The sequence below is a fragment of the Salmo trutta genome, chromosome 3 (genome assembly GCF_901001165.1).
Source record: "Salmo trutta chromosome 3, fSalTru1.1, whole genome shotgun sequence".
Classification (NCBI taxonomy): domain Eukaryota; kingdom Metazoa; phylum Chordata; class Actinopteri; order Salmoniformes; family Salmonidae; genus Salmo; species Salmo trutta.
This window is the reverse complement of record NC_042959.1, coordinates 33,014,090-33,041,589: the sequence shown is the minus strand read 5'-3', so window position 1 is coordinate 33,041,589 and position 27,500 is coordinate 33,014,090. Positions and strand designations below refer to the sequence as shown.

The 27,500-nt window shown below is 44.2% G+C and overlaps 2 protein-coding genes across 2 annotated transcripts in view; both read right to left on the bottom strand.

Annotated features, from left to right (window-relative positions):
• LOC115173490 (putative methyltransferase NSUN7) overlaps window positions 1-15,039 on the bottom strand; it is a 40,068-nt gene extending 25,029 nt beyond the window's left edge. Inside the window, exons 1-5 of the mRNA XM_029731618.1 lie at window positions 14,388-15,039; window positions 13,648-14,069; window positions 3,302-3,360; window positions 370-497; window positions 107-259 (exon numbers count right to left, since the gene is read on the bottom strand). Of these exons, the coding sequence (XP_029587478.1) occupies window positions 107-259; window positions 370-497; window positions 3,302-3,360; window positions 13,648-13,996 (689 nt within the window). The 5' untranslated portion in view covers window positions 13,997-14,069; window positions 14,388-15,039. The remainder of the gene's footprint in view (window positions 1-106; window positions 260-369; window positions 498-3,301; window positions 3,361-13,647; window positions 14,070-14,387) is intronic.
• Window positions 15,040-26,033: 10,994 nt separating this feature from the next.
• The window catches only part of LOC115164817 (neuronal acetylcholine receptor subunit alpha-9-II), a 5,956-nt gene continuing 4,489 nt past the window's right edge, over window positions 26,034-27,500 (bottom strand). The window contains exons 5-6 of the mRNA XM_029717639.1: window positions 27,382-27,500; window positions 26,034-27,191 (exon numbers count right to left, since the gene is read on the bottom strand). The exon at window positions 27,382-27,500 is cut by the window's right edge and continues 233 nt beyond it. Of these exons, the coding sequence (XP_029573499.1) occupies window positions 26,422-27,191; window positions 27,382-27,500 (889 nt within the window). The 3' untranslated portion in view covers window positions 26,034-26,421. The remainder of the gene's footprint in view (window positions 27,192-27,381) is intronic.

The following is a 27,500-nucleotide window of genomic DNA, read 5'->3' as shown; positions in this document are numbered from 1 at the left end:
ACACACACACACACACACACACACACATGGGATGTCTGCATGGCACCTGCATGGCCAACACCCACAATCTCAGACCTGTGTGTGTGTGTGTGTGCAGTGTGCTGACCTGCTCTTGAGTGTGTTGACCCATGCGTAGAGGAGCAGCCTGTTGGCTCTCTCCTGTTTCTTCCTCACAGCCTCGGGGAGGATGCAGTCGATGGTCAGGAGGTCATGTTTGATCCTACTGCGAGCCAGGGAGGCTGCCAGCTTGGTCTTAAACCTACAACACACACAGGAAGAAGAAATGTGTTCCAACAGACCCTCATACCCCTCAGCTACCTACCAAAACAACACAGATACAGTACCCCCCCCCCCCCCTTTCCCTCTTACCTGAGGAGGCAGTTCTCTACCTCCCTGACTTCCTGTACGAGCTCCTCCCCCTGGTATTCCCGAGGGAGGAACTTCCTGTCCTGGAAGTCGTAGAGCATCACCACCACCAGACTCATCTGGTCATCAGGCTGGAGGAAGAACGCAGCGTAGAGTTAGAATCCATAGATCAGACACACTTCAAAAGCCAACTGTATACTTGTCCAGAAACGTAAATAACAGCAGAGTTGGGGCTGGATAGAGAGAGACGTTTTGCTTCAACAATCAACCGCACCAGAGTATCTACGGATAGAAATGTCACACTCTAACAGTCAACAGCCAACAAACTGTCAGTCGGCTAAAGACAGAAAACAACAGAACGGATGAAGGAGTCGTTCTTCGACAGTTGGATGCCTACACCAGCGGGAGCATAGAGAGAATAGAACGAATTGACACGGTTCAACAATCAACATTCTTTATCATCAAACCCCAGAGATCGCCTAGACACAGTAAGGATAATTCAATACTGCTATACACAGTAACTACCTTCAGAAACCCTCAAGAGATATCCCCTTAGAAGGCAGTTTGATGGGTTTATTGATTAGGCTAAGTGATTGACAGTCTTGTAGCTCCTATGGGTGTTTTGGGCAGGTACCCAGCGGTCCCCAGTCCTCCACTCAGAGGCAGAGGGAGGGTGGTGGAGCAGCTTTGGGACACCCTTCCAGGACCTGGCTCCTACCTCTTAATTAAACCCAGCAGGAAGACACACTCTATCTCTCCCACCAGCTTATCACCCTCTCTTCCTCTCCCTCTCATACCTTCACGCTCTGTCACTCTATCCCTCCGTCGCTCTGTCCCTCCCCTTTCTTCCTCTCTCTCCCTCTCCCTCTCTCTTTCTCCCTCAAGGGGTCGAGGGACACAGATCACATTAGTGGCAGATGGTGTTGCTCGGCGGCAACAGATTGCCATGGCGCCGCTGCAAGGCTAATGGAGCGAGGCGCTACGCTAGGCTAACGCTAACTGCTCGGCTAAAGAACTAGCGCCAGCTCGTTATTCACTCAGGGGCTTTTAATCAGATTGTGGAAAGGTTGATATCAGAAACAGGTGCTGGGTCCGTCCCTATCTCCCCCTCCTTTCCCCTGGGGGGGGGGGGGTCGTCCTGGGTTGCCTGGCAACAGCGTCCGGTGGCTGGAAGTAAACAAGTCTATTGTGTTGTCGCGTCACCCCTGCTGCCACGCTGTGACATCAGGCCTTAATAGCCAACACTGACCATTTAGCACTGGCCAGCTGAACACTGGCCGTGATGGATGTGATGGACCAAGCAACCATAAAATGATGAGGTCTACAAATACAGAGGTCGCTGCTATGCATGGTCTATCATCAGGAGAATACTGTGCAGTTTCACTGCGTCCGTTCAACTCCTATGCTTTGTCTCTCTGGCCACTGCATGGTCACTTCCCTCTATTTCCAGCCGCAGTGAGGTAGATCTAAGCCACATTTCTCTCTTCACTGCAATCAAATACACTCCAGACTTTAGTTCCCTTCTTAGAAAAAAGGCTTCCAAAAGGGTTCTTCAGCTGTCCCCATAGGAGAACCCTTTTTGGTTCCAGCTAGAACCCTTTTCGGTTCCAGGTAGAATCCTTCTGGCTTCCATGTAGAACCCTCTGTGGAAAGGGTTCGACGTGGAACCCAAAAGAGTTCCACCTGGAACCAAAAAGGGTTCTTCAAAGGGTTCTCCTGTGGGGACAGCCGAAGAACCCTTTTAGGTTCTAGATAGCACCTTTCGTTTCTATCCCCATCCCTCTCTCCTTTTTACGTCTCCCTCGGCACCCCTCTCCTCCTCTTTCTGTCAAGGTTGAACTTTATAGATGCCAGGGGTGTAAAATGAGGTGAGAGTGAGTTCTGAAGAGAGCCTCATTGTGTCTGGCCTTTATTGTCTCCTGGTGGGATGCAGAATAACGACCTGCCACCCCACCATAGAGAAGACCCATTCATTCCAGGCAAGGCCATATTTCACAAAGGTACTACAGTAAGTCTGTGCGTGTCATGCGTGTATGTGTGTGTGTGTGTCTGTGTGTGTGGGTGCGTGCTTGGTGCATGTGTGTGTGTGTGTGTGTGTGTGTGTGTGTGTGTGTGTGTGTGTGTGTGTGTGTGTGGGTGCGTGCTTGGTGCATGTGTGTGTGTGTGTGCGTTTGTGTGTGTGTGTGTGTGTGTGTGTGCGCTTATGGACGAATTCCAGTTTGCCCTCACATTACCATCTCCATCATTACCATCATCTCTACTCTAGCATCACAAGCCTGTTTCTTTAAACTACAGCGGGGCAAAAGTACACTCAAAAACCCACCCAGACGCCAATCTTGATTTACGTAAATGAGTAGGGAGGCGTTGTTTTACAGTGTAACTACCTCTCGGTTCATGGCTGCCGTGGGAACCTTCTCTTTACGTCTACACAGTGCACTGCTAATTGTATTGGGCTCACAGCCCAGACAACCGCTCCCAGAGACAGAGAGAGGAGGGATACGTATCGACCAGAATACACTCAGACCCGCTGAGCGGCGAGCACGCAGACACAGCCCCGAGCAGCCCAGGGCGCCATGTAGAGCATCCTGATCCCATCACTAATGGAGTGTTTCTGTTTGAGAAAAGCAACAAAGCAACAAACAACCGACTAGCCGAGTTCTCTTTGTTCTCCCAGATGTGCGGCACCAAATTGCTTTGCGATGTGAAGAAAAGGCGTTACATCGATATATAATAATCGGTATCACAGTTACAGATTAGTGGTATGAAAAGCAAGCGGAGCTGAACAAAGAGTTTGTACAACAAAGAGAACAGCGGGACATGAATATTGAGAGCTCTGAAGTACCGCTGTGGAGTCAGGCAGTTAGAGAAAGCCAAAACCGGTTGAAACAGATCTCGAACTTCCTCCTCCCTGGGTGAAGCTCTATGTTTCACTCACCATTGGCTGAGAGAGGTAAAAGCAGCTGTCAATCATGATGTCCTCCAGGAGCTCTTGGTCTGTGGGGGGAGGAGCAAAGAGAACGTTTCAATAGTGTAACTCGTGGACAGGTGAGTAAGAGGTCATGAGAGAGAGAGAGAGAGAGAGACGAAGAAGGTGAGAATTAATATTTCCATCATATGGAGATAATGGTTCAGGATCTTGCCAATCTCATCTCTATCGTTATTATCTCTATCTCTAATTATCTCCACAGACCAGCCCAGACCAGACAGGATTATTTGGAACACGCCTGATAGAATTACACACCTAACCCAATGAAATAAATGACTCGGGCTGAGACTCCATATCTAATGCTGAGCTCTTGTCTAGAAAGGAGATGGGGAGAGACAGCGAGAGAGTTCTCGCAGGCAGCAGGAATAATCTCACTATAATTTGAAACGCTAATTCAATTAGATGAGGATTTTTTTACTCACACGATTAAACGCTCATTTGTATTTGAATGGAGTTAATCAGAGATTTAATTGAGTTAATTTACCATAATTCATTTACTATGTCTGAAATTAGAGCCTCCGCGACACTGATGACACTTATTAATCACACATTGCTAGTCATGTAATCAGTGGCTGTAATACCAGGCTACATGCCCTGTGCATTGCTCTCATTAAAGACCAAGGTCTTGTAGGCTACTTACCAGCTATCTGAGAGAGATCTGCTGTTCCTAATGTGTTTTTCTCTTCTCTCTGCCCTAGCTGAGATATCATGAAGGGAACATCTGTCTCCCTTGACAACAGGATGTTTTATTCTGACCCACACAGCCTCGCACACAGCCTCGCGCACACACACACACACACACACCGCCTCACACACACACCAGAGTATGTGAGCGGAGCGAGGAGTGTGCAGAATTTGACTGGAGCGTGGAGCGAGTTTCCCAAAGGTTGGAGCGTCGGCATTCTCACCCGCTCCAGTAGCGCTCGCTTCACGGGCACTTCATGAGCACTTCACGGGCACTTCACGAGCACTTCACGAGCACTTCACGGGCACTTCACGAGCACTTCACGGGCACTTCACGAGCATTTCACGGGCACTTCACGAGCACTTCACGAGCACTTCATGAGCACTTCACGGGCATTTCACGAGCACTTCACGAGCACTTCACGAGCTCATGGCATGCCGGCCCAGCATGCATTTGTAATCTACTTGTGTGTTGCTATGGCCCCATGCTTTAGCTCCTGTCATGGAGTTCTCTAAATATTTCCATAAGGAAACTGATAAAACACACAGGTGAACATAGACGAGGAGGACCACGAGCAAGAGAGGGAGTGAGGTGATGTAGTGTCCACAACTAAAGAACCATTGTGGAATCTGAAAAGACAGGTATCGCGAAAGCATGATGGTGTCCTTAGTACGTGCACATGCTAACAGAAAGGAACCAGGTGGGTAGCTAGCTAAGTGTAGCAAAGCGAATCACTGTAGCAAAGTATTTATTAACTAAAAATCAGATCTCGTAAAACTTTCGTTAATTTTCATTCTATTATCTACACAATAGGCCATCCTTGATTTTGGCCCAATAGGCCTGTCCTTTTACCTCTTTCAAGGAGCTTTCCGTTTTGATAGGGTTATAGTACCTAAAACCCTTTAGGCCTACCTACAGAAAAAACATCCCTGCCCAGCCTGGCAAGACTGGCCCGAACGCTGTTAGCATTCCCAGTGGCTCTGCCAGCACTGCCATGCACCATCGCATGAGCCTGAAGCCAGAGATTCCAGACAAATTCATGTTTCTAAAAATGAATTCAAAGGCACTGTAGATGGAGCCTAATCATTTTTTGTTTAATTTGTAATGAATTCTAAGTAAGTCACAGCCTACATGTGCAATTTCTATACTATTAAAAACAACAGCATTTTGTTTAAATGCTGAGCGCTTTAACGCCCCTGCCAGCCTAGTGTGTCGCACCCGCAAATGCTTCACAACGTTATTTTTTTATAGGCTTTAGCCTTGAAATAATATAAATAATATAGCCTAAATAATTCATTTTCGTTCCTTCTTAGGCTCCCTGTCTGGCTCCTGACCTATTTAGAGTTGATATGCTGTTTAATACGACATGCAGCTTATTTGAAAAGATGAGCGCTTCTTACAGTCACCTTTTCCTGTTGTTTATTAAAATAAGCTACTTTTCATTCAAATCATATGGTTTGGTTTCAATACTTCAAAGCCAACTGGTAGGTCCAGGTGGTCACAAAAATAGATTGGTGTTGGTTAAACTGTGATTTTAATGAATGGAGTGAATTTGGAGCTGCAGTTTTTTTTCTCCTTTGAGCGAGGAGCGGGATTTCTGACCGCGCTCACGTACTGTGACATACACACACACAGCCTCACACACCCAGTCTCGCTCGCACAGCCTCACACACCCAGCCTCACACACCCAGCCTCACACACGCAGCCTTGCGCACACACTCTCGCTCACGCAGCCTCGCTCACACACAGCCTCGCTCACACGCAGCCTCGCTCACACGCAGCCTCGCTCACACGCAGCCTCACACACACACACGCAGCCTCACACACACTCACACACACACACACACACACACACACACACACACACACACACACACACACACACACACACACACACACACACAGCCTCGCACACACACACAAACAAACAGCCTCACACATTTTGTTTCCCAGTGTCCCCAGAACCACAGGCTTTCTCCTTCAACTCCAAATAAGGGAGAGCAAACAGCAACACATCTGCTTTATCTTGGATTAGAGAACACCTGTTTCTAAACCCCCTCAGTTTTGCAATGTTTTTTCACTACATATTGGAAAGGGAAGCACGGGAGCTTTATCCAAAATGCACATGTTCCAGGTAATCTTGATAGAACAGCATTTTCCTTATTTTCAAAATCCTCTTTATCCCATTGAGAAGGCGAAAATGAAATGGGGCAGACGGGAAGGGTTTTGAGTGTGTGTGTGTGTGTGTGTGTGTGTGTGTGTGCATGTGTGCTTATGAATGCATTCAAGTCTAAAATGAAATGGGGCAGACGGGAAGGGTTTTGAGTGTATGAGTGTGTGTCTGTGTGTGTGTGTGTGTCTGTGTGTGTGTGTGTATGTGTTTGTGTGCATGTGTGCTTATGAATGCATTCAAGTCTAAAATGAAATGGGACAGACGGGAAGGGTTTTGAGTGTGTGTGTGTGTGTGTGTGTGTGTGTGTGTGTGTGTGTGTGTGTGTGTGTGTACACAATGGCTGTGCTGCCCTGATTAACCTCTAATCTTAAATGACACACCTGAGTCCTATCTAACTGCCACTGGGAGGTGTCGCCATTACAGAGAACTGCCACTGGGACGCCATGGCAACAACATACACCGCTGTTAACCTACCATAACATCACAAATCACGCCAACCGTCTGCTCAACTTGGGCTAAACAGACGAAGGCTAGATAAAAGGGTGCAACAAACACACATGTACACACACGCACACACACTTGAGGTCGACCAATTCATCGGAATGGCCGATTAATTAGGGCCGATTTCAAGTTTTCAGAACAATCGGAAATCGGTATTTTTGGACACCTTTATTTAACAAGGCAAGTCAGTTAAGAACACATTCTTATTTTCAATGACGGCCTAGGAACGGTGGGTTAACTGCCCTGTTCAGGGGCAGAACGACAGATTTTTACCTTGTCAGCTCGGGGATTCAATCTTGCAACCTTACGGTTAACTAGTCCAACGCTCTAACCACCTGCTTTACATTGCACTCCACGAGGAGCCTGCCTGTTACGCGAATGCAGTAAGAAGCCAAGGTAAGTTGCTAGCTAGCATTAAACTTATCTTATAAAAAACAATCAATCAATCAATCATAATCACTAGTTAACTACACATGATTGATGATATTACTAGTTTATCTAGCCTGTCCTGTGTTGCATATAATCGATGCGGTGCGCATTCGCCAAAAAGGACTGTCGTTGCTCCAACGTGTACCTAACCATAAACATCAATGTCTTTCTTAAAATCAATACACAAGTATATATTTTTAAACCTGCATACTTAGTTAATATTGCCTGCTAACATGAATTTCTTTTAACTAGGGAAAATGTGTCACCTCTTGCAACAGAGTCAGGGTATATGCAGCAGTTTGGGCCGCCTGGCTCGTTGCGAACTGTGTGAAGACTATTTCTTCCTAACAAAGACAGCCAACTTCGCCAAACGGGGGATGATTTACTAAAAGCGCATTTGCGAAAAAGCACAATCGTTGCACGACTGTACCTAACCATAAACATCAATGCCTTTCTTAAAATCAATACACAGAAGTATATATTTTTAAACCTGCATATTTAGCTAAAAGAAATCCAGGTTAGCAGGCAATATTAACCAGGTGAAATTGTGTCACTTCTCTTGCGTTCATTGCACGCAGAGTTAGGGTATATGCAACAGTTTGGGCCGCCTGGCTCGTTGCGAACTAATTTGCCAGAATTTTACGTAATTATGACATAACATTGAAGGTTGTGCAATGTAACAGGAATATTTAGATTTAGGGATGCCACCCGTTAGATAAAATACGGAACGTTTCCGTATTTCACTGAAAGAATTAACTATTTGTTTTCGAGATGATAGTTTCCGGATTCGACCATATTAATGACCTAAGGCTCGTATTTCTGTGTGTTTATTATATTATAATTAAGTCTATGATTTGATATTTGATAGAGCAGTCTGACTGAGCGATGGTAGGCACCAGCATGATCGTAAGCATTCATTCAAACAGCACTTTCGTGCATTTTGCCAGCAGCTCTTCGCAATGCTTCAAGCATGGGGCTGTTTATGACTTCAAGCCTATCAACTCCCGAGATTAGGCTGGTATAACCGATGTGAAATGGATAGCTAGTTAGCGGGGTGTGCGTTAATAGCGTTTCAAACGTCACTCGCTCTGAGACTTGGAGTAGTTGTTCCCCTTGCTCTGCATGGGTAACGCTGCTTCGAGGGTGGCTGTTGTCGATGTGTTCCTGGTTCAAGCCCAGGTAGGAGCGAGGAGAGGGACGGAAGCTATACTGTTACACTGGCAATACTAAAGTGCCTATGAGAACATCCAATAGTCAAAGGTATATGAAATACAAATCGAATATAGAGATAATTAGTCCTATAATTCCTATAATAACTACAACCTAAAACTTCTTACCTGGGAATATTGAAGACTCATGTTAAAAGGAACCACCAGCTTTCATATGTTCTCATGTTCTGAGCAAGGAACTTAAACATTAGCTTTCTTACATGGCACATATTGCACTTTTACTTTCTTCTCCAAATCTTTGTTTTTGCATTATTTAAACCAAATTGAACATGTTTCATTATTTATTTGAGGCTAAATTGATTTTATTGATGTATTATATTAAGTTAAAATAAGTGTTCATTCAGTATTGTTGTAATTGTCATTATTACAAATAAAAAAAATGTTTTTTAAATCGGCCGATTAATCGGTAGCGGTTTTTTTTGGGCCCTCCAATAATCGGTATCGGTGTTGAAAAATCGACCTCTAACACACACACATACACACACTAAAGACAGTGTCTGTGATTGGGCCTATACTCCTTGCAGGATTTACAGCAGCGTCAGGTCAATGAGTGTTTCGATCATAGCAGCAGAAGGTCTTAAAGATAAGCCCAGCAACATGGCTGCCTTGCCTGACCCTACAGTACAGGAGGAAAGCACAGACCAAGAGGGGAGGAGATGGTGTGATGATGATGCGGTATATATATATGTGGAGGTCATTATCCTCTCTGGTCTATAAATCAGCCTAGGGAGGACTGAGGAGTAAAACACAGAGTAAATTCACATATAAATCTCTAATACCAGAAGCTATTACACATCAGGGGCAGCGCTGAGCTGAGGTGTAAGCACCTAAATATCGACCTATAAGCTTCGAGTAGGAGTTGCCCTTATGCACAGATCTAGGATCAGCGTACCCTCGCCAAATCCTAGCCTTAACCTTTAAGGGTAAAAATGCCAAACTGATCTTATACCAGTGTCTAGGGGCAACTTCATGACAACCTAGGATGAGGCGCTACTCTCTAACCAATTGTTTGAGTTTGTGTCGTGTGGCCCTCGTCCAGGTAACAAACTAACTAAGGCCAGTGAGTGATGATGAACACGGTCAAATAAATCCACACAGGACCGCTAGAAGGCCTGAATACAACCCCACTTGGCCTTATTCAGCTCTTTGTCTCGCAGTATTCCACATCGGTACACTCCATTTCACATGAATCTAAAAGAAACTCTGCCAACAAACCCCCGAGTCTCTATTCAGGCGAGCTGAGCAGAACCCTTGGACAGGATGGCAGCGTTAAATAGCTTACATATTACCAACCTGCAATGTTTGATATTTGCTGAAGCGTCTCGGGGTAAAGTGCCATGCTCTTAGCCAAGGGCAGAAAGGACATGTTCCCTCTCTCTCGCTCTCTCCCTCCCACGGTCTGAAACAAGGACCCCCCCAAGTCAAATAAACCTATTCCCTGCCTACTCCGGCCACATATCAGCTCTGTGCTGTGACATGGCTGCTGGCTACTACGGACAAAGAGACAGGGAGTGGGCCTCGAAGGAATGGAGAACAGAGAGAGGGAATGTAGAGAGAGGGAGGGATGGATGGGGGGGGATCCCACCTCTCTCTCTTTCTCTCTCCGTTGAGCAAATTATACGTCTGAGACCAGGGACATGAAGAGATGTGATTAACCCTCCAAGATTCAAGGTGATGACTGGGGCGCTAGTGAAGAATAGAGAAAAAGAGGAGAAAGAGAAGGAGGAAACGAGTGGTGGGACGGAGCCAGAAAGAGAGAGGGGGAAATAAAATAAGAGGGGAGGAAAAGAGAGAACTAGAATGAGGGAGGAGGGGGAACGACACAGAAATAGATCACTGTAATCTAGATATTCCTAGATACCCTGGTAATAATTTCCCTTTGGTTTCACACTTAAGAGGTTCACAGTGGGTCATCTCGTACACTGCAGCAACACACACTACCCCCAGGCCTCCTCTAAACTAAACCACCTCCATCCAATGAACATCAGCCCATCCGTCTCCTCTATGCTCGATTCAGTTCAGTTCTTTTGTGTGAATGAGTGGGGGGACGTCGTCAGAAATCACTGTCCAACACACAAGTCCACATTACTGTAATAATGACTGCATTACGGGAACACTTGACTTTGTCCTCTGTGTGTCGTTATGGGGTTTAGGGCTACTTTTGATTTGAATGGATAAGAGTTATAATCACATGATCAATACAAGGGCTCATTGGCATTTTGCTCGCCGGGTTTTCGCTGCCTAAGCTTTTTTTTTTTTTTTTTTATGTTAACAACTGACCTCAGCTCGATGTTGGATCATTGTCATTCCCAGGCTGTGCGTGTAAGATGCATCCAGTGTGTTGTGTATATCGATCTCTGCAAGCTGAAGTCATCCCGCTCATCGGAGGACAGTGGGGGAGATTAAGGCGTCTTTCTCAGCTGTTTCGTTGGTTAGCACTTCTTTTTTTTTTAACGCAACAAATGTGACCGAATCTGATGTGCCAGAGAAAAAGGCTGTGTACATCTCCACCACACCAAGCAATCTTGGCTACAATAGGACCCCATTGACGCAGTTCAGGCACAATTACAATGTAGCGATCAGCCTCCTTTTGTCTTTTGTAATAATGACGGAAATTCTATCGACCAGACAGAAAATGTCCTTATTTTGCAAATGAATTCTGCCGCAGACATTGTAGTTACGTCCCATTATAAACAGTGAGCCACATCCAAACTGTAAATGACTAAAATTAGGGAGGGAGAAAAATGTGACACATCTGTGGTGATTATTGTACTGACCTACCCAGCGTTCGCCTCTGCTAGTCAATACCCCATTCATTTGCTGTACATTTTTATCTCCAGAACATTATCCCACTATCTGGTGCTCTCCAAATGAACTCATTCCAGGGATATGAGGGTAGGAAAGACAGGGAGAATCAGAATGAGGTGGAACTGATAACATGCAACTTATTAAGCAAAAAATGGGATTGAAATGAGAGAGAAAAAATCTACTTATCTATTTTTTCCTCTGGAAATAAGGACTCCAAGCCATACAAATGAATAGAGACAAGCGATACTATACTAAATGTATAGTTAAGATAGGATCTCAGACCTATCTGTGTCCTATTTTGTTGTATGACCTTTGAACTTCTAGCCTGATGACTCACACTAAATTCTGTTCTGTCATTCGCTACATACACAATATATACAAAAGTATGTGGACACCCCTTGAAATGAGTGGATTTGGCTATTTCAGCCACACCCGTTGCTGACTGGTGTATAAAATCAAGCACCCAGCCATGCAATCTCCATATACAAACATTTCCATTAGCATGTGGCATGTGGCACCATCATAGGATGCCACCTTTTCAACGAGTCAGTTCGGCAATTTTCTGCCCTGCTAGAGCTGCCCTGGTCTACTGTGCTGTTATTGTGAAGTGGAAACGTCTAGGAGCTACAACAGCTCAGCCGTGAATTGGTAGGCCACACAAGCTCACTGGACGGGACCGCCGAGTGCTGAAAGCACGTAAAAATCATCAGTCCTCGGTTGCAACACTGACTTCTGAGTTCCAAACTGCCTCTGGAAGAAATGTGAAATGGGTTTCCATGGCCGAGCAGCCGCACACAAGCCTAAGATCAAAATGAGCAATGCCAAGCATCAGTTGGAGTGGTGTAAAGCTCAACACCATTGGACTCTGGAGCAGTGGAAACAGGTTCTCTGGAGTGATGAATCATGCTTCACCATCTGGCAGTCCGACGGATGAATCTGGGTTTGGAAGATGCCAGGAGAACACTACCTGCCCGAATGCATAGTGCCAACTGCAAAGTTTGGTGGAGGAGAAATAATGGTCTGGGGCTGTTTTTCATGGTTTGGGCTAGGCCCCTTAGTTCCAGAGAAGGGAAATCTTAACACTACAGCATACAATGACATGCTAGACAATTCTGTGCTTCCAACTTTGTGGCAACAGTTTGGGGAAGGCCCTTTCCTGTTTCAGCATGACAATGCCCCTGTGCACAAAGCAAGGTCCATACAGAAACGGATTGTCGGAATCGGTGTGGAAAAACTTGACTGGACTGCACAGAGCCCTGACCTCAACCCCATCGAACACCTTTGGGATGAATTGGAATGCCGACTGGGGCCAGGCCTAATTGCCCAACATCAGTGCCTGACCTCACTAATGTTCTTGTGGCTGAATGGAAGCAAGTCCCCGCAGCAGTGTTCCAACATCTAGTGGAAAGCTTTCCCAGAAGAGTGGAGGCTGTTATAGCAGCAAAGGGGGACCAACTCCATATTAATGCCCATGACTTTGGAATGAGATGTTCGATGAGCAGGTGTCCACATACTCATGTAGTGTACTTTAGTCTGAGACTGCCATCATTGAAGTTGTTTGTGGTGATGAGGGGCACGAGGGGCGCTGAACAAAACAAAGTCATGAGGGATTGGATCGTCTCTAACCAATCAGAGTATCAAAGCCAATGACACATTTTCAAACCGCCGCTTTAACCACGTGTGTTCTGGCTCTGACCCAACCCATCGGTTTCTGGACCAATCAGATGGCCCTGAATGTTATTCGCACTCGGTGAAGGGTCGGGGAGGTACTCTGATCCAGACTCACTGCGGAGAAGAAACTAACGTCTGTGGGCGCGGCGTAACGTTTGGCCGGAGCAAGGAGTCTGGGTAGTCAGGAAACGAAACTTCTGCTCTCACAGCCACTTTTACAGTTGCAGCAGGGAAGCAATGGAGCTCGAGTTAGTCTGATATGTAAACCCGGACCTCAACAAGCAAGCCTAATCTAGAGAGATGAAAGCCCCTCTCACATGGGGAGAGCAGGAGAAATCGATTCCATCTCCTGGGCTGCACTGACAGTCCTCTAACCTTCCCCTCCCTTAACGCCATGGTGATTACACGCCCTGTGTGTTTGGCAGCCGCAGACCTGCCCCCCCGTCCTTGGTTTCACAGAGATATATATATATATATATATGGGAACAATTGATTTGTAACATCACACTGAATTCCCCATGGCCATTCAAAGGGATTTTCCCTTGCACTTTTCCCTCCATCAATCTATCAGTATTCAATTCCACCTGACAATTAATGTCCCTAACACTATTCATTCTCATTTTCAAATGGCCGTTTCTTTGCTTTTGTTGCTTTTCTCTTGCATAAGTGGCTCAAGATAACCACTTCCAATCATATGCAGAATCAATTGAGGAAAATACAGAATCAAGGAGGAAGGATAGAAAACCTTTCTAAGCATACATTACCCCATAGCCTACAGTCCTCTCTGCTGTTCACTTACATTTGAGTGTGTTGAAGGCCAGCTCATACGAGCTGCGTTGGTGCGCCTCATCCTTGGCCTCAGGCAGGGGCAGCCCCGCCCGCTTGCCATAACTGACTAATCGGTGGGCAGCAGGCTTCTCCAGGTGAGTGTTCTGAAAGATGACTGCTGCCAGCAGGTAGACAGGGTCTGGGAAGCCCAAGTGGCCCTCGTCAGGTGTGGGGGGTTCTGGAGGCAGCTCTGGGGTCTCCTCCTGCCCAAGGCCAGATCCATCCAGCAGGCTCAGGTCTTTGAGGCTGGATATCTGGGAGCCACCAGCTGTCTTGGATATGGACGACCGTCGTGAGTGTCCTGTGTTTTTTTTCACCATCTTGTTATGGTTGCCTGGTCTAGCAAGGCTCACCTCGAGAACACAACCCAACTCCTGTCCCTCCACTCAGGCCCTGAAAAGACAAAAACACCCGCATACTGTACACACACTGTAGCTGTGAGTTAAGGGTTCAAGCCAAGATAGGATATACAAAATGATGTTTAAAAAAAAAGTGTTTATAAAAGTATAATAATAAACCACCAGGACTACTACTACTACTAATGACACAAAGACAATCATGACAAAAATGACAGGCTTCTAATTGTACAATTGCAACGCTGCTGCTGAAATGTGTTAACGTTACAAAGTAACAACAATTAGAGACAAATGGTAGGCTACAGTACGATTGTCTTGAATAGTAACCGTACGGTATAGTGGTTGCTGTCTTTACCTTCAGAGGCGGAAACGTCTTTAGAACTTTTCTGTCTCAGGTATCCAGTAACCAGCTGCAAGCACAGTCATATTTCCTTATGTCGAAGCAGATGTTTGGGCTACGTGACCAAAACTGAGACCTAACCTGAGCACCTACAATCTGGCTGGCTTCTTTTCGCGATGGGCGGACTCCTGGAGATGTACCTTAACTTGGCAATAGAAAATGCTGGAAAGAAACCCAGTCGTTTTACTCTCAAAAGTGAGACGCAGTAGATCTACCAGCAAATTAAAAAAGCTAGCCAGCTTGCTAGAAGTAAGCAGAAAACTTCCTCAAGTAGCTAGCAATATTATTGTGGAACTCCTTGGATCAGCGAGCTTCCATCACCATGGTAACTATATGCTAATTTCCTGGAATCCAAGATTTATGCGGGAGTATAATTACTACGTTCAATTTGACAGATAAGAATACCTCAATTTCAGTAACACAGGCACAACTTGAATGTTTAATCAAATTTGCCATAGCATAGCCTACTATGTCTCTAGTCTAATCCCCATGGCCTCCACCCCATCCCGGACACAAAACCTGGCAGTGGTAATAGGTGGCACCCAGTCTCCTTCATCAGCCTAGGCATCGCCGAAACTATGCTGCGCCAGAGAGGAAGAGGCAAAGCGAGAGGATTGACTACGCCCAAAATCTGTCCGCGCGAGAATACGGCAATAAGAAGACAAAATTGGTATTTATTTTAATGGAGGTCTATATGACAGTGTCTGATTTGGTAAGCAAAAAAATGGAATACTAATTTACTACGTAAGGCTTATTTGATCTAATATAAGTTTCGTAATGGTTATATTGTTAGAAATGTACTGATATAAGTGGACGCACGTGGCATTCTGGCAACTTTGAGAAAAACGATTCTATATCAGTATCTCATGGTAAAGAATGAGCAAAAACATAAATGCAACATGTAAAGTGTTGGTCACATGCTTCATGAGCTGAAATAAAAAATCCCAGAAATGTTCCATGTGCTCAAAAAGCTTATTTCACTCACATTTCGAGCACACATTTGTTTACATTGCTGTTAGTGAACATTTCTCCTTTACCAAGATAATCCATCCACCTGGCAGGTGTGGTATATCAAAAAGGTGATCAAACAGCATGATCATTACACAGATGCACCTTATGCTTTGTACAATAAAAGGCAACCTTAAAATGTGCACTTTTGTCAGACAACACAATGCCACAGATGTCTCAAGTTTTGAGGGAGTGTGCAATTGGCATGCTGACTGCAGGAATGTCCACCAGAGCTGTTGCCAAATAATTTCATTATTCATTTCTCTACAATAAGCTGCCTCCAACATTGTTTTAGAGAATTTGACTGTACGTCCAACCGGCCTCACAACAGCAGACTACGTGTAACCACACCAGCCCAGGACCAGCCCAGCCCACATCCGGCTTCTTCACCTGCGGGATCGTCTGAGGGGGGGGGGGGGGGGGGGGGGGTGGAGGAGGTTGCTGAGGAGTATTCCTGTCTGTAATAAAGCCCTTTTGTGCGGAAAAACTCACTCTGATTGGCTGGGCATGGCTCCCCAGTGGGTGGGTCTGGCTGCCAAGTGGGTGGGCCTATGCCCTCCAAGGCCACACACATGGCTGCACCCCTGCCCAGTCATGTGAAATCCATAGATTAGGGCCAAATTAATTTATTTCAATTGTCTTATTTCCTTATATGAACTGTAACTCAGTAAAATCTTTGAAATTGTTGCATGTTGCGTTTATATTTCTGTTCAGTATATTTCCATTGTTAGTGCTTAGTGGACTATCTTCGCAATATAATAGATCATCTTTGGGGCACACATGACTAATAATCCTAATAATTGCTTCAGCGGTCACATTTTAAATCTTGAACATATTTCTGACTTTTTTATAGTTATTATTATTATTTTGAACGCTATTTACCTTACAGCATTACTAGAAAAGCAATAAAAACTTAACTTGCAGACCGGTCTGGAATACATTTCTTGTATACAGCTTTTTGATAACATAACATTTATACATTCTAAAGCTACTCTTGTTAAAACTCCCATTGTTAAAGGAGCTTGCTGGAACATTGTTGCATTATCATTTCAGAAAAGGTCCAAAATACGTCTGCAGTAATGGAATTATAGTGTTTCACACTAAAACAAAAGCATTTGTCATTGTTTTGAGCCCTCACAAAATTGCATTCTGATGGTGCAGCTTTCCTATTAAAAAGCATGAGCTGATGCAGATACAAAAACATTTGTAGAGGTGCTGACTAACAGATGTATAAAAAGAAAGAAAGTCGCACACTATGAATAGTGCTGAATTTGCCATCTTGTTGAAAGAGACTGCGTGCTGAACGCTCTGATGAACTCTCATTCTGCCTTTGAGTCATAACTTGAGAAGTACAGATGTATCGTGTAAAAATAAATCAATTGTTATTTGCGTGTGAAAATGTTATGGGATGCATTTGCCAGTCCATCCAGGATTTTGCGATTCCGCGATCCTATTTTTTGTTGTTGCAAAATCAACAATTCCCCAGTTATTATGCAAAGGCTTCCAAATTTGACGAATCACTGCACTATTACGCCTAATGCATAAAACAGTTAAATCATAATCATAAAACATAAGGCAAATAACTAAATAATGACACAAACTGAACAACTAAAAAGCACACTAAGGAAAAGCAAAGCTAAAAAGATGTGATTTAAGATATCTATTAAATATGTCCACAGTTTACCCCCCCTTGGGTTCTCTGGCAGGCTATTCCAAAGGCTGGGGGCATAATAACTAAAGGCTGCCTCTCCATGCCTCTTAGTCCTAGGCTTTGGGATAGTTAAAAGGCCAGTGCCAGAGGACCTGCGGGACCTACTGGGTACATAACTTAAAGCATATCTGATATGTATTGGGGTGCACAAGAATGTCTATTGATTGACAAACCAATAGAATCATCTTAAAATTAATTATAAAAATTCACAGGCAGCCAGTGCAGAGACCTTAAAATTGGTGTAAAAAATTGGTCAGTACCAGTGCTGCAGCATTCTGTATGTTTTGCAGTTGACCAATGGCTTTCTTGGGTAGACCAGCCACGAGAGCATTACAGTAGTCAAGCCTGCTTGTAATAAAAGCATGGATGAGTTTCTCTGTATCAGCCTGAGAGAGAAACGGCCTGAGAGAGAAACTCAGGTGGTAAAAAGCTATTTTGGTCACATTCCTAATGTGTGATTCGAAATTTAGTTCAGAATCTAAAATAACACTTAGGTTTTTTACCTGGTGTTTTATCTTTATTGCTAAAATGTGCGGCTAGATTTTCTCTCTGTGCTTTGGCTCCAACAATAAGTACCGCGGTCCTGTCTTAGTTTAGCTGAAGGAAGTTGTATTAAAATCACTAATACAGTCTAATCGTTTATCCATGGAGCTAAAATCCTCTGGTGACATAGAAATGGGAAGTTGTGTATCATCTGCGTAGCAGTGAAAATCAATGCCGTGCTTTGACTTTCTCCACTTCCACTCTGCCTTTTTGCAATTTCTCTTTAATTTATTAGTTTCCTCACTCATTGTAACGGCTGTCGTAGAGAGGGGACCAAAGCGCAGCGTGTTGATTGCTTATGATGAATATTTATTTTAACTCAAAACACTAAAGAAAAAATAACAAAGAGAAAACGAAAGTGCACAGTTCTGTCAGGCACATAAACTAAACAGAAGACAACTACCCACAAACACAGGTGGAAAAAATCCCAACTTAAGTATGATCTCCAATTAGAGACAACGAGGACCAGCTGCCTCTAATTGGAGATCATCCCAAAAAACAACAACATAGAAATAGAAAACTAGAACCTAAACATAGATTTACAAAACATAGAAAAACACCCCCTGTCACACCCTGACCTACTCTACCATAGAAAATAACATCTTACTATGGTCAGGATGTGATAGTACACCCCCCCCCCCCAAAGGTGCAGACTCCGAATGCCACTAACAATAAAAACAAAAGGGAAGGTAGGGTGGGTAACTCCTGTCTCTGGCGGCTCTAGTGCAGTCCACATAACCTTATCCTCCAGCGGATCCTCCAGCAGAGGAGGCGGCTCCGGTTTCAGGGCGTAACCCCTGCTCCACCCGCTGATCCCTCTGCTTTAGTACCACCGGACCGTGGATTGTCGGAGGAGGAACCGGACTGTAGATCATCGCTGGAGGTTCCGGGCTGCAGGCCGCCTCAGGAGGCTCCGGGCCGGGGAGCGTTGCCTCAGGAGGCTCCGGGCCAGGGAGCGTCGCCGGAGGCTCCGGACCGGGGACCGTCGCTGCAGGCTCCGTGCCATGGATCATCACTACAGGTTCCGCGCCATGGATCATCACTGGAGGCTCTGTGCCATGGATCATCACTGGAGGCTCCGGGCCATAGATTATCACTGGAGGCTTCATGTCATGGATCATCCCTACAGGCTCCGGGCCATGGATTATCACTGGAGGCTTCGTGCCATGGATCATCCCTACAGGCTTCGTGCCATGGATCATCACTGGAGGCTTCGGACCATAGATCATCACTGGAGGCTTCTTTCGTGGAGCTGGAACAAGTCTCACCAGACTGAGATGTACTGACCGCCTGGTACGTGGAGCAGGCACACGACGTACTGGGCTGTGGAGGCACACGGGAGGGAGAGTGCGAGGAGCAGGCACATGCTCATCACGATAAGCACGACAGCCGTTACAATGAGTGAGTTGGCTCAGGTCTCACCCCTGACTTCGCCAATCTACCCGTGTGCCCCCCCCCAAAAAAAGATTTTGGGGCTGCCTCTCGTGCTTCCCCGGCAGGCTTCTGTATCTGTCCAATACTTGCCCCCAAGTCCAGTCTATCCTCTCTCGCCACTCTTCCAGAGACCAGGAATCCATCTCCTCCCGGGCACGCTGCTTGATCCAGTTGTGGTGGGTAGTTCTGTAACGGCTGTCGTAGAGAGGGGACCAAAGCGCAGCGTGTTGATTGCGCATGATGAATATTTATTTTAACTCAAAACACTAAAGAAAAAATAACAAAGCGAAAACAAAAGCGCACAATTCTGTCAGGTACATAAACTAAACAGAAGACAACTACCCACAAACACAGGTGGAAAAAAACCCCAACTTAAGTATGATCTCCAATTAGAGACAATGAGGACCAGCTGACTCTAATTGGAGATCATCCCAAAAAACAACAACATAGAAATAGAAAACTAGAACCTAAACATAGATATACAAAACATAGAAAAACACAAAACACCCCCTGTCACGCCCTGACCTACTCTGCCATAGAAAATAACATCTTACTATGGTCAGGACGTGACACTCATCCAAGGGGATCATCGTTTGGATGTGGCCTTTTTCAACTTTACTGGAGTTATGGCATCAATGGTTACCCTTAATTTGTTATTAAAGTTATCAACTAAATCATCACAAAAGGAAGGCAGAATAGGTGGTGGAGTATTGTTCATACATTCAATACAATTTGCATCAACTTCAGAGGTACGATAGTGTTTCTCAATAATGCATTCAGTATTACCATGTGCTATGGGAACAGTGTAATAAAAAATACACAGTAGTGATTAGATAAAGCAACATCAACAATAGAGGATATGTTAATAGAAAGCCCCCTTGGTAATAACCAGGTCCGGAGTATGACCACGGTTATGGGTGGGCATAGTAACATGTTGGATAAAGTCCATAGAGCTCAAAAGATTAATAAATTCAATGGCCTTGGAGTCAGTCTCTTTGTCAACATGAATATTAAAATCGCCCACACAATGATGTTATCTTAGTTCTGAAGGACAATAGACAATAGTTCAGAGTATGAAAAGCTGTAGTCCGAGGAGAGGCTTCAATAAGAGCGGCACTACAGTCTGATGACAGCCATGTTTCAGTGAGAAACATGCAATTAACTTTGCGCTCAGTCATGAAGTCATTCACGAGAAAGGTTTTACTTGTGATTGCTCTAACATTTCAAAGCGCCATATTCAATGAGTGTGGGCCACTCTGCCTCTGGGGTGTCTGCCTCCAGGTAACCAAAGGAATAACAACCGAATTATTAACATTATAACCACGTTTTCTGACAGCCTCGAATCTATCAGAATGGTAGGAGATAACAGTATGTATAAACTCACATGGAGGCCGAGATGAAGGAACATAAGTTAGGTTACTCACAATAACCATAGTGCCCTTTCTATAGGAGTTGATATGGTTTCCAAGTCCTCTGTTGCTCATTCTGACAGGGAGGACTGGAGCACTACCAGACCATGCCTGTCAGTCTCTAAAACAGTTTGCGATGTTGCTGGAAATAGTCCTGGAACCACTGCGGTTAGTGTGAATCCCGTCTCTTTTAAAAAGTGCTGGTTGTTCCCACAGCAAGTCAAAGTTGTCACAAAAAGGGACATTCCTGTCGTTGCAAAGTTTCTTCAGGTACTCATTCGGGGTAAAGTAACGTCTGGAATGTTCCGAACCCCTTCAGTAGCACGGGAGAGGGCCAGAGATAATTATTCGCTTCCCTGTGCTCGCGAGGGTGTTTAAAAAAAATGTGTAGTTCTCCCTCAGATCACCTAAAACGAAGGTCGTTAAAACCTATGTGAGTGATGATGGGGTCAATCCATTGTTAACAGTTGTGTTGTTGGCTCAGTCTTTAATGGTATTCCCAAATTAAGGAGTGTGGCTTTCAGCGTCCTCATCACAAGCTCCACAAACCGTGATGGCTTGCCAACTTCAACATGTCATCACCCCCCCGTTCCTGAAGAGTGACTTCAACCCTGGTTTCAACCAAATGCAGTCTGGAAGATACTGCTGTGGGAATCTACCTCTCTCTTCTTATTAAACATTTGTTTGACTTTTTTCACATTTTGTAGTGTTACTGCCTGAATTTAAAATAGATTAAATTGAGATTTTGTGCCACTGATCTACACACAACACCCCAAAAGTGGAATTTTGTTTTTAGACATTTTTACAGATTAATAAAACATTTAAGATGAAATGAAATCAAATAATTATTCAATCCACTTGTTATGGCAAGCCTAAATACTTTCAGGAGTAAAAATGTGCTTAACAAGTCACATAATAAGTTGCATGGACAATAATAGTGGTTCATATGATTATTGAATGTTTACCTCATTTCTGTACATATAATTATCTGTAAAGTCCCTCAGTGAAGTTGTGAATTTCAAGCACAGATTCAACCACAAAGACCAGGGAGGTTTTCCAAAACAATGTCTGATTTTTGGTTTAGTTGACACCCAAATGTCTATCACTGCGCTTTCAACCATTTAAAAGCACAGATCATTTTAATTGTAAATACATTTATTTTATTCAAAAGATGAATATGTTATCACTGTGCTTTATCTAATTTCAGTTGAGATTACATTAAAAGTACAAAGCGCAAGTGATCAATGCCGTTTGAGATTCTATGCAGATTATTACAGCAATTGTGAAGATCTCCACAGACCCTGCGATGACCGATGCATGCTAACTTGAACATAGACGCTTTACATGATTACATAAGAAGACATGTATAGTTACCGTAGCCTCATTTTAAGGTTGAATGTTACATTAGTTAGTAAGATAGCCTTAACTTTAGGCTATTTACTGTATTTCAGAAGTGATGTTGAATTGTGTTTGGTTGTTAACGCAACCAAATACAAACCTTTTTACAACGCAAAGTCATCAACAGCTATTGTTTCAATTCAGCCCAGGATTCAACTAAAAATAGACAATATACTGTATATTAATCTAGGGTTTCTACCTCTGGTTCATTTCAAATGTAATGCTATTTTGTAATATTGGATTGTGTTTGCCAATGCAACCAAATATCAACATTTGAATGAGATGTACACTGTATCTTCTGCTTGGATAGTTCCATCTGTGCCACTGCCTTAGTTTGGCTTTAATTCCAGTTTGTTTACAAATTAATAATGAATATGTTGAATTCACGTCTCCATCTCAACCAAAAATCTAAGCTAAAGAGTGGGACTAAATAAAATCAAACTTTAAATAAGCTTTAAATTCATGTTTGATTTGATTTTACAAATAAATACATTTTACAAATCAATCATTACAGAGGCTGTACCCGAATTATCTCTTGCCTACTACATACTAAAACGACATACTTTGTACTAATTGTATTATATCCCACTAGGCACAAACTGGTTGAATCATTGTTGTTTCAACATAATTTGCCAATGTATTGTGAAGTGGAATCTACATGGAAAATTCATTGGATTTGAAAAAAGCCATCAACCAAACCCACCACTGGTGTGCGTGGCCAAAGAGCTCTATTTTCATGTCATCTGACCAAAGCACCAGTTCCAATCCAAGTGCCAATGTGGTTTAGCAAACTCCAGGTGTCTACATTTGTTGGTTGACATTAAACAGAGCTCTTTGACTACGCACATCAGTGGTGGGTTTGGCGTAGGAATGAGAACGCATGAGAGGAAAAGAAGCCCAAACTTACTGTAAAATATGGTGCTAATTCTTTGATGTTATGGGGCTATTTTGATTCCACTGGTCCTGGGGCCATTGTTAAGGTCAACAGCATCATGAACTTTACCCAGTACCAGGACATTTTTTGCCAAAAACCTAGTTGCCTCTGCCAGGAGGTTGAAACTTGGCCGCAAGTGGATCTTCCAGCAAAACAATCACCCCAAGCACACATCAAAATCAAGATTTTGCAACGGCCATCTCGGTCTCCGAACTTGAACCCCATTGAAAACCTGTGGGTTGAATTGAAGAACACAGTCCATAAGCGCAGACGAAGGATATCAAGGATCTTGAAGGATTCTGTATGGAGGAATGAGCTAAGATCCCTCGCAATGTGTTCTCCCTCCTAAAATATATATTTTTTAAAAAGCTCAGTGCCATTATCCTCACAAGGTGAGGTTTTAAAATGAATTTTGATCCGTTCCTTAAAAATGTTTTTATATTACTTGCTAAACAAAATATTTTTCTCTGTGTCTTGGTATAAAATATAATATATATAATTTCCAAATTTTGGGGAATAAAATATAGCACTATAGTTGACCGGGGCAGCTCTAGCAGGGCAGAAATTTGTTGAACTGACTTGTTGGAAAGGTGGCATCCTGTGTAACATTAGGCCTGCTGGTGTTTAGGTTGCATCTATTGTCTCAATATTTTGTATTGAACAGAGAACAACAAGTTCTTCGCCTACAACACATTTCTGAAAGCTACATTTCAACAGGAAAAATCAGGATGGGTAACAACACACATCAATGCCCTCCATCTCCAGAGGCACAAATGTGACAGAATTTGAGTGATCTTCTTAGCCGCCTATGATTTGATGTTCAACTGCGAGCATTTTGTTACTTTCGTGCGATATGGAGGAGCCCTCTGCAGTCAGGTTGGTTTATATATATATGTCTTTGCCTGTGATTGTCTTTAGCAGGACCTACTGTATGGGGTCACATTAACATTCATACATACACTATCTTGTCCATGGATATTAGCATAGCAGCTGGAAGTAGGGGTGCCTAGGGTGCTACAGCACCCCCTGATAAATCAAAATTAAATACATTTAAATTAAATAAATAATAATACAAAGATATATATAAATATATATCAACAACAGAAAAATCCCACAAAATTAGTGGAGTAGGCCTTTAATACTCCCGTATGACGGGAGAAAAATATTCCTCAGTCAAAATTGACATTAGTTTTTTTACCGCAAGAAATGCAGGAGTTAATATTATAGTACCTATGTGAGAGGTTATAGATACAGTCAGTGTCCAGATTTCAGACTATTATTCAATTAACCCATCGGAACAGTAGGCTGTATAGCGCCTCACAATCACCACGCATAACATAGCAGGCACTGCTATCATCCTGTTTTACAACTTTAACGTTAACGTTGACGTTCTCTTCCCAAGTTCCCAAAAGCATTTGGCAATTGGTGTGTATTTGGCGCGCTACAGTTAGGCCCTAAAGCTTAGGCTACGCACTAACGCCAGGTAAAAAAAATATGAAAGAAAAACCTCAATTTAGCCGATAGATATGAATTGCACAAGAATTACACATTTAGGGATTTTTTTTATGCATTGTTTTATTTGTATTCAGTCAACCAGCGCATCACTGATGTTCATTACAACGCTAAATGATGATGAGTCATTAATTAGTAATCAGAATGCCACTTTTTAACTTCAGGTCCTTAACCGTACAATAATGAACAGTCACGTCATGAAGCATGAGACAGTCCATATCATGGTGATCCATCCTCCTGTACAGCACGCAGACAGGTGGTGATAGGCTCCCCCAGCCTTCTTTAAGTGAAATAAAAAAAAGACCCTGGCAATTTCCCCAGCAGTCTCTCCCAAGCCGCTCTCCTGTCTGTGCAAATTACATGTTTCCCACTCCTCACTGTCTCCTGGGGTGATCATAGCATGCATCGGCCCCGCGGCTCAACGTACACTAATAGGACCAGAGACAGGCTTCCCCGGTATGCAAATGAGGGAGATTTCACACTCAGACTCAGCGTGACAATCACTTCCCTGAAGAGGATGATGACTGCTCAGGCTTCCTTGTCTGAGTGAACTCAGGGTCTCATTAAAGTCAGAGGATAGGTTCAAGAGACAGGTTTAGTATCAGTTATGATGATGAACTAGTTTCTTCAACCCTATATTTCCTCCACTCTATATTCACTCAAAATGAAATGTAATGATCATATCTTTATTTTACAATCAACATTCGTTTTTTATTATGTATATGTAAAGCATTAAAGGTGGCTGTTGTAAAGTCATCTGATTTCAAATTCACTCTCGTATTTTTTGCGCCCGTTCAAGAGGATAATTGGTGAGAGATGTCTGCCCTCTGCTGGATATACAAGGTAGTAGCGACAATTCTGCAAATAAAAACTCAAACTGTACAAGGATCCATAGGGACAAATAAGGGGGGCACTCTGGTCAAATACCTTGACCTTTGAGAGGTTGACTACTTCTATGAGGTGTGCAGACGAGTCCAAAGTAAAACACACCACCCCAACCACTTCCTGCCAACACACACAAACATACAGTATACACACACACACACACACACACACACACACACACACACACACACACACACACACACACACACACACACACACACACACACACACACACACACACACACACACACACACAAACACACAAACACACACACACCTGCCTGAATGTTACCAACCTCTTGGTATGTGTTGTTGGAGGGGGCAAACCCATTGTGTTGCATAAGTTATGTTCCATATTACCTTACATCTTTACAGTGCCTGTTTGTTTGGAAACAAAAGCAGTCATTAACTATTGACTGGATGATTTTGAAGTGAAAAATGATTCCGGGGCGTGTGGATCCGGAGCGGGTCATTTGTCGCTGAAACCCCTGGAGTCTGATTTCAGACTGGTGAGTAATACGTGATAGTTCTTCTGGTTTTATTTAGCGGGGAGACGTGGCGATATTAGTATGGGGAGGGCGTATGGAGTTCAGAAACAACAGACAATGATTGGTGTGTGTGCTGTTCACTCACACACAGTATGGTATACACTTGTAGTGATATTTGAGTTTACTTATACACAGTATTTGCTATGTTTTTTAATATAACGTGTATTTTCTGTGCAGATATGAAAAGAACGAGTGAAATGAGTTGACAAACTTCAGTAAACTGATCGTGCTTATGATAATCTGGACATTGATCACGAGAGTGCGATATAGTCTTTCCTCCACAATGCAGTTCATTGTGTTTGTCGAAATGTTACAACTCCAATAAGGTTAATAGAAATTAGGAAATAACATAGATATCTATCAAAATAGCCATCTCTCATTGCACCTTCTTTAGTTCCATCAGTAAGACATATTACACACATAATACACATGAAAATACTCTCTTGATGAACATAAGAACAGGGCACAGTTTCCCAAAAGCACAAGGCTAAGTTTATCATAGAACCATAGGATCATATGGTTCTAACGACGAACTTAGCCTTAAGATGCTTTTGGGAAACCGTGCGCAGAACAGCCTCCAATAACAACACGTGGGTAGCCAGCGTTGTCATGGCGCCTTGCCGATGATTAGAATGCTCATGAGGAAGACCATAATGAAAAAGATCCACATGAAGAACCTGTCCATCACCTTGGCAACCCTCTTCCACTCCGCCCCCTTGGCGCAGGTGGCCCTCTGCTCCCGGAAGCAGTTGGCAATGTACTCCACGTTCCGCACCAGCTTGGAGTCCACCCCGGGTAAGCTGCTGCCGTGACTACAGAACACACAGGGGCCAAAGGTTACTGAGGCCACCGCAGCAGCGACCACGGCTGTCTTTTCATCCTCCGGACAGCAGGGCGGAGCCTCCTTGCAGCAGTCCCCCAGGGGGAGGTTCCTGTTGGACTCAAAGCCCTCGTATTTGGAGCTGGAGAGATGGTTCTTCTCATCTCTGGTGATGTGGTGTTGGTGTCGGGGCTTGGGGTGACGTTGGGGTCCAGGAGTCTGGGGTCTGGGTTGTTTGTGGCGGTACTGGGTCTCTCGCCCGCTGTTACTCCCCGGTTTCCCATTGGCCTGGTGGTGGGGGCTGAAGTTGGGTTGGTGGACATCGTCCTGGCCAAAATGTGATGAGGAGGAGGAGGAGGAGGAGGAAGAGGTGGCAGTGGCACAGTTCTCTCCCACCTCGTAAACAAAGAAGATCTTGGACATGTAGTCGATGATGAGGACTTTGGCCCAGTGGGGGACGGGTTTGGCCTCGGCCCCACAGAAATGGATGTTCATGATGAAGATGGTGAGAGCCGTGGAGGCTGTGATCATCGTCATGGTAGCGATGTAGTACTTTCCTGTGACATACAGGAGAGGCAAAAATGAGTTCACGCACATGTACAGCATGTGTGTATGAGATGTATGCGTGTATGAGATGCATGCGTGTATGAGACGTCACGTGTGAATGAGATTTGCGGTGCGTGTGCGGGTGAGAGAGTTAGAGAAAGATTAAGAGACGGGGGGGTGAGAAAATGCGAACACGCTCACCAATAAGCGGCACACTCTCGGACGGCGGCATACTTTCGGCCACCATGAGCTGGAAGACAGTCAGGGCCAGCAACACGGTGACCCCCAGGGACACCTTCTCCCCGGAGTCAGCCGGCAGG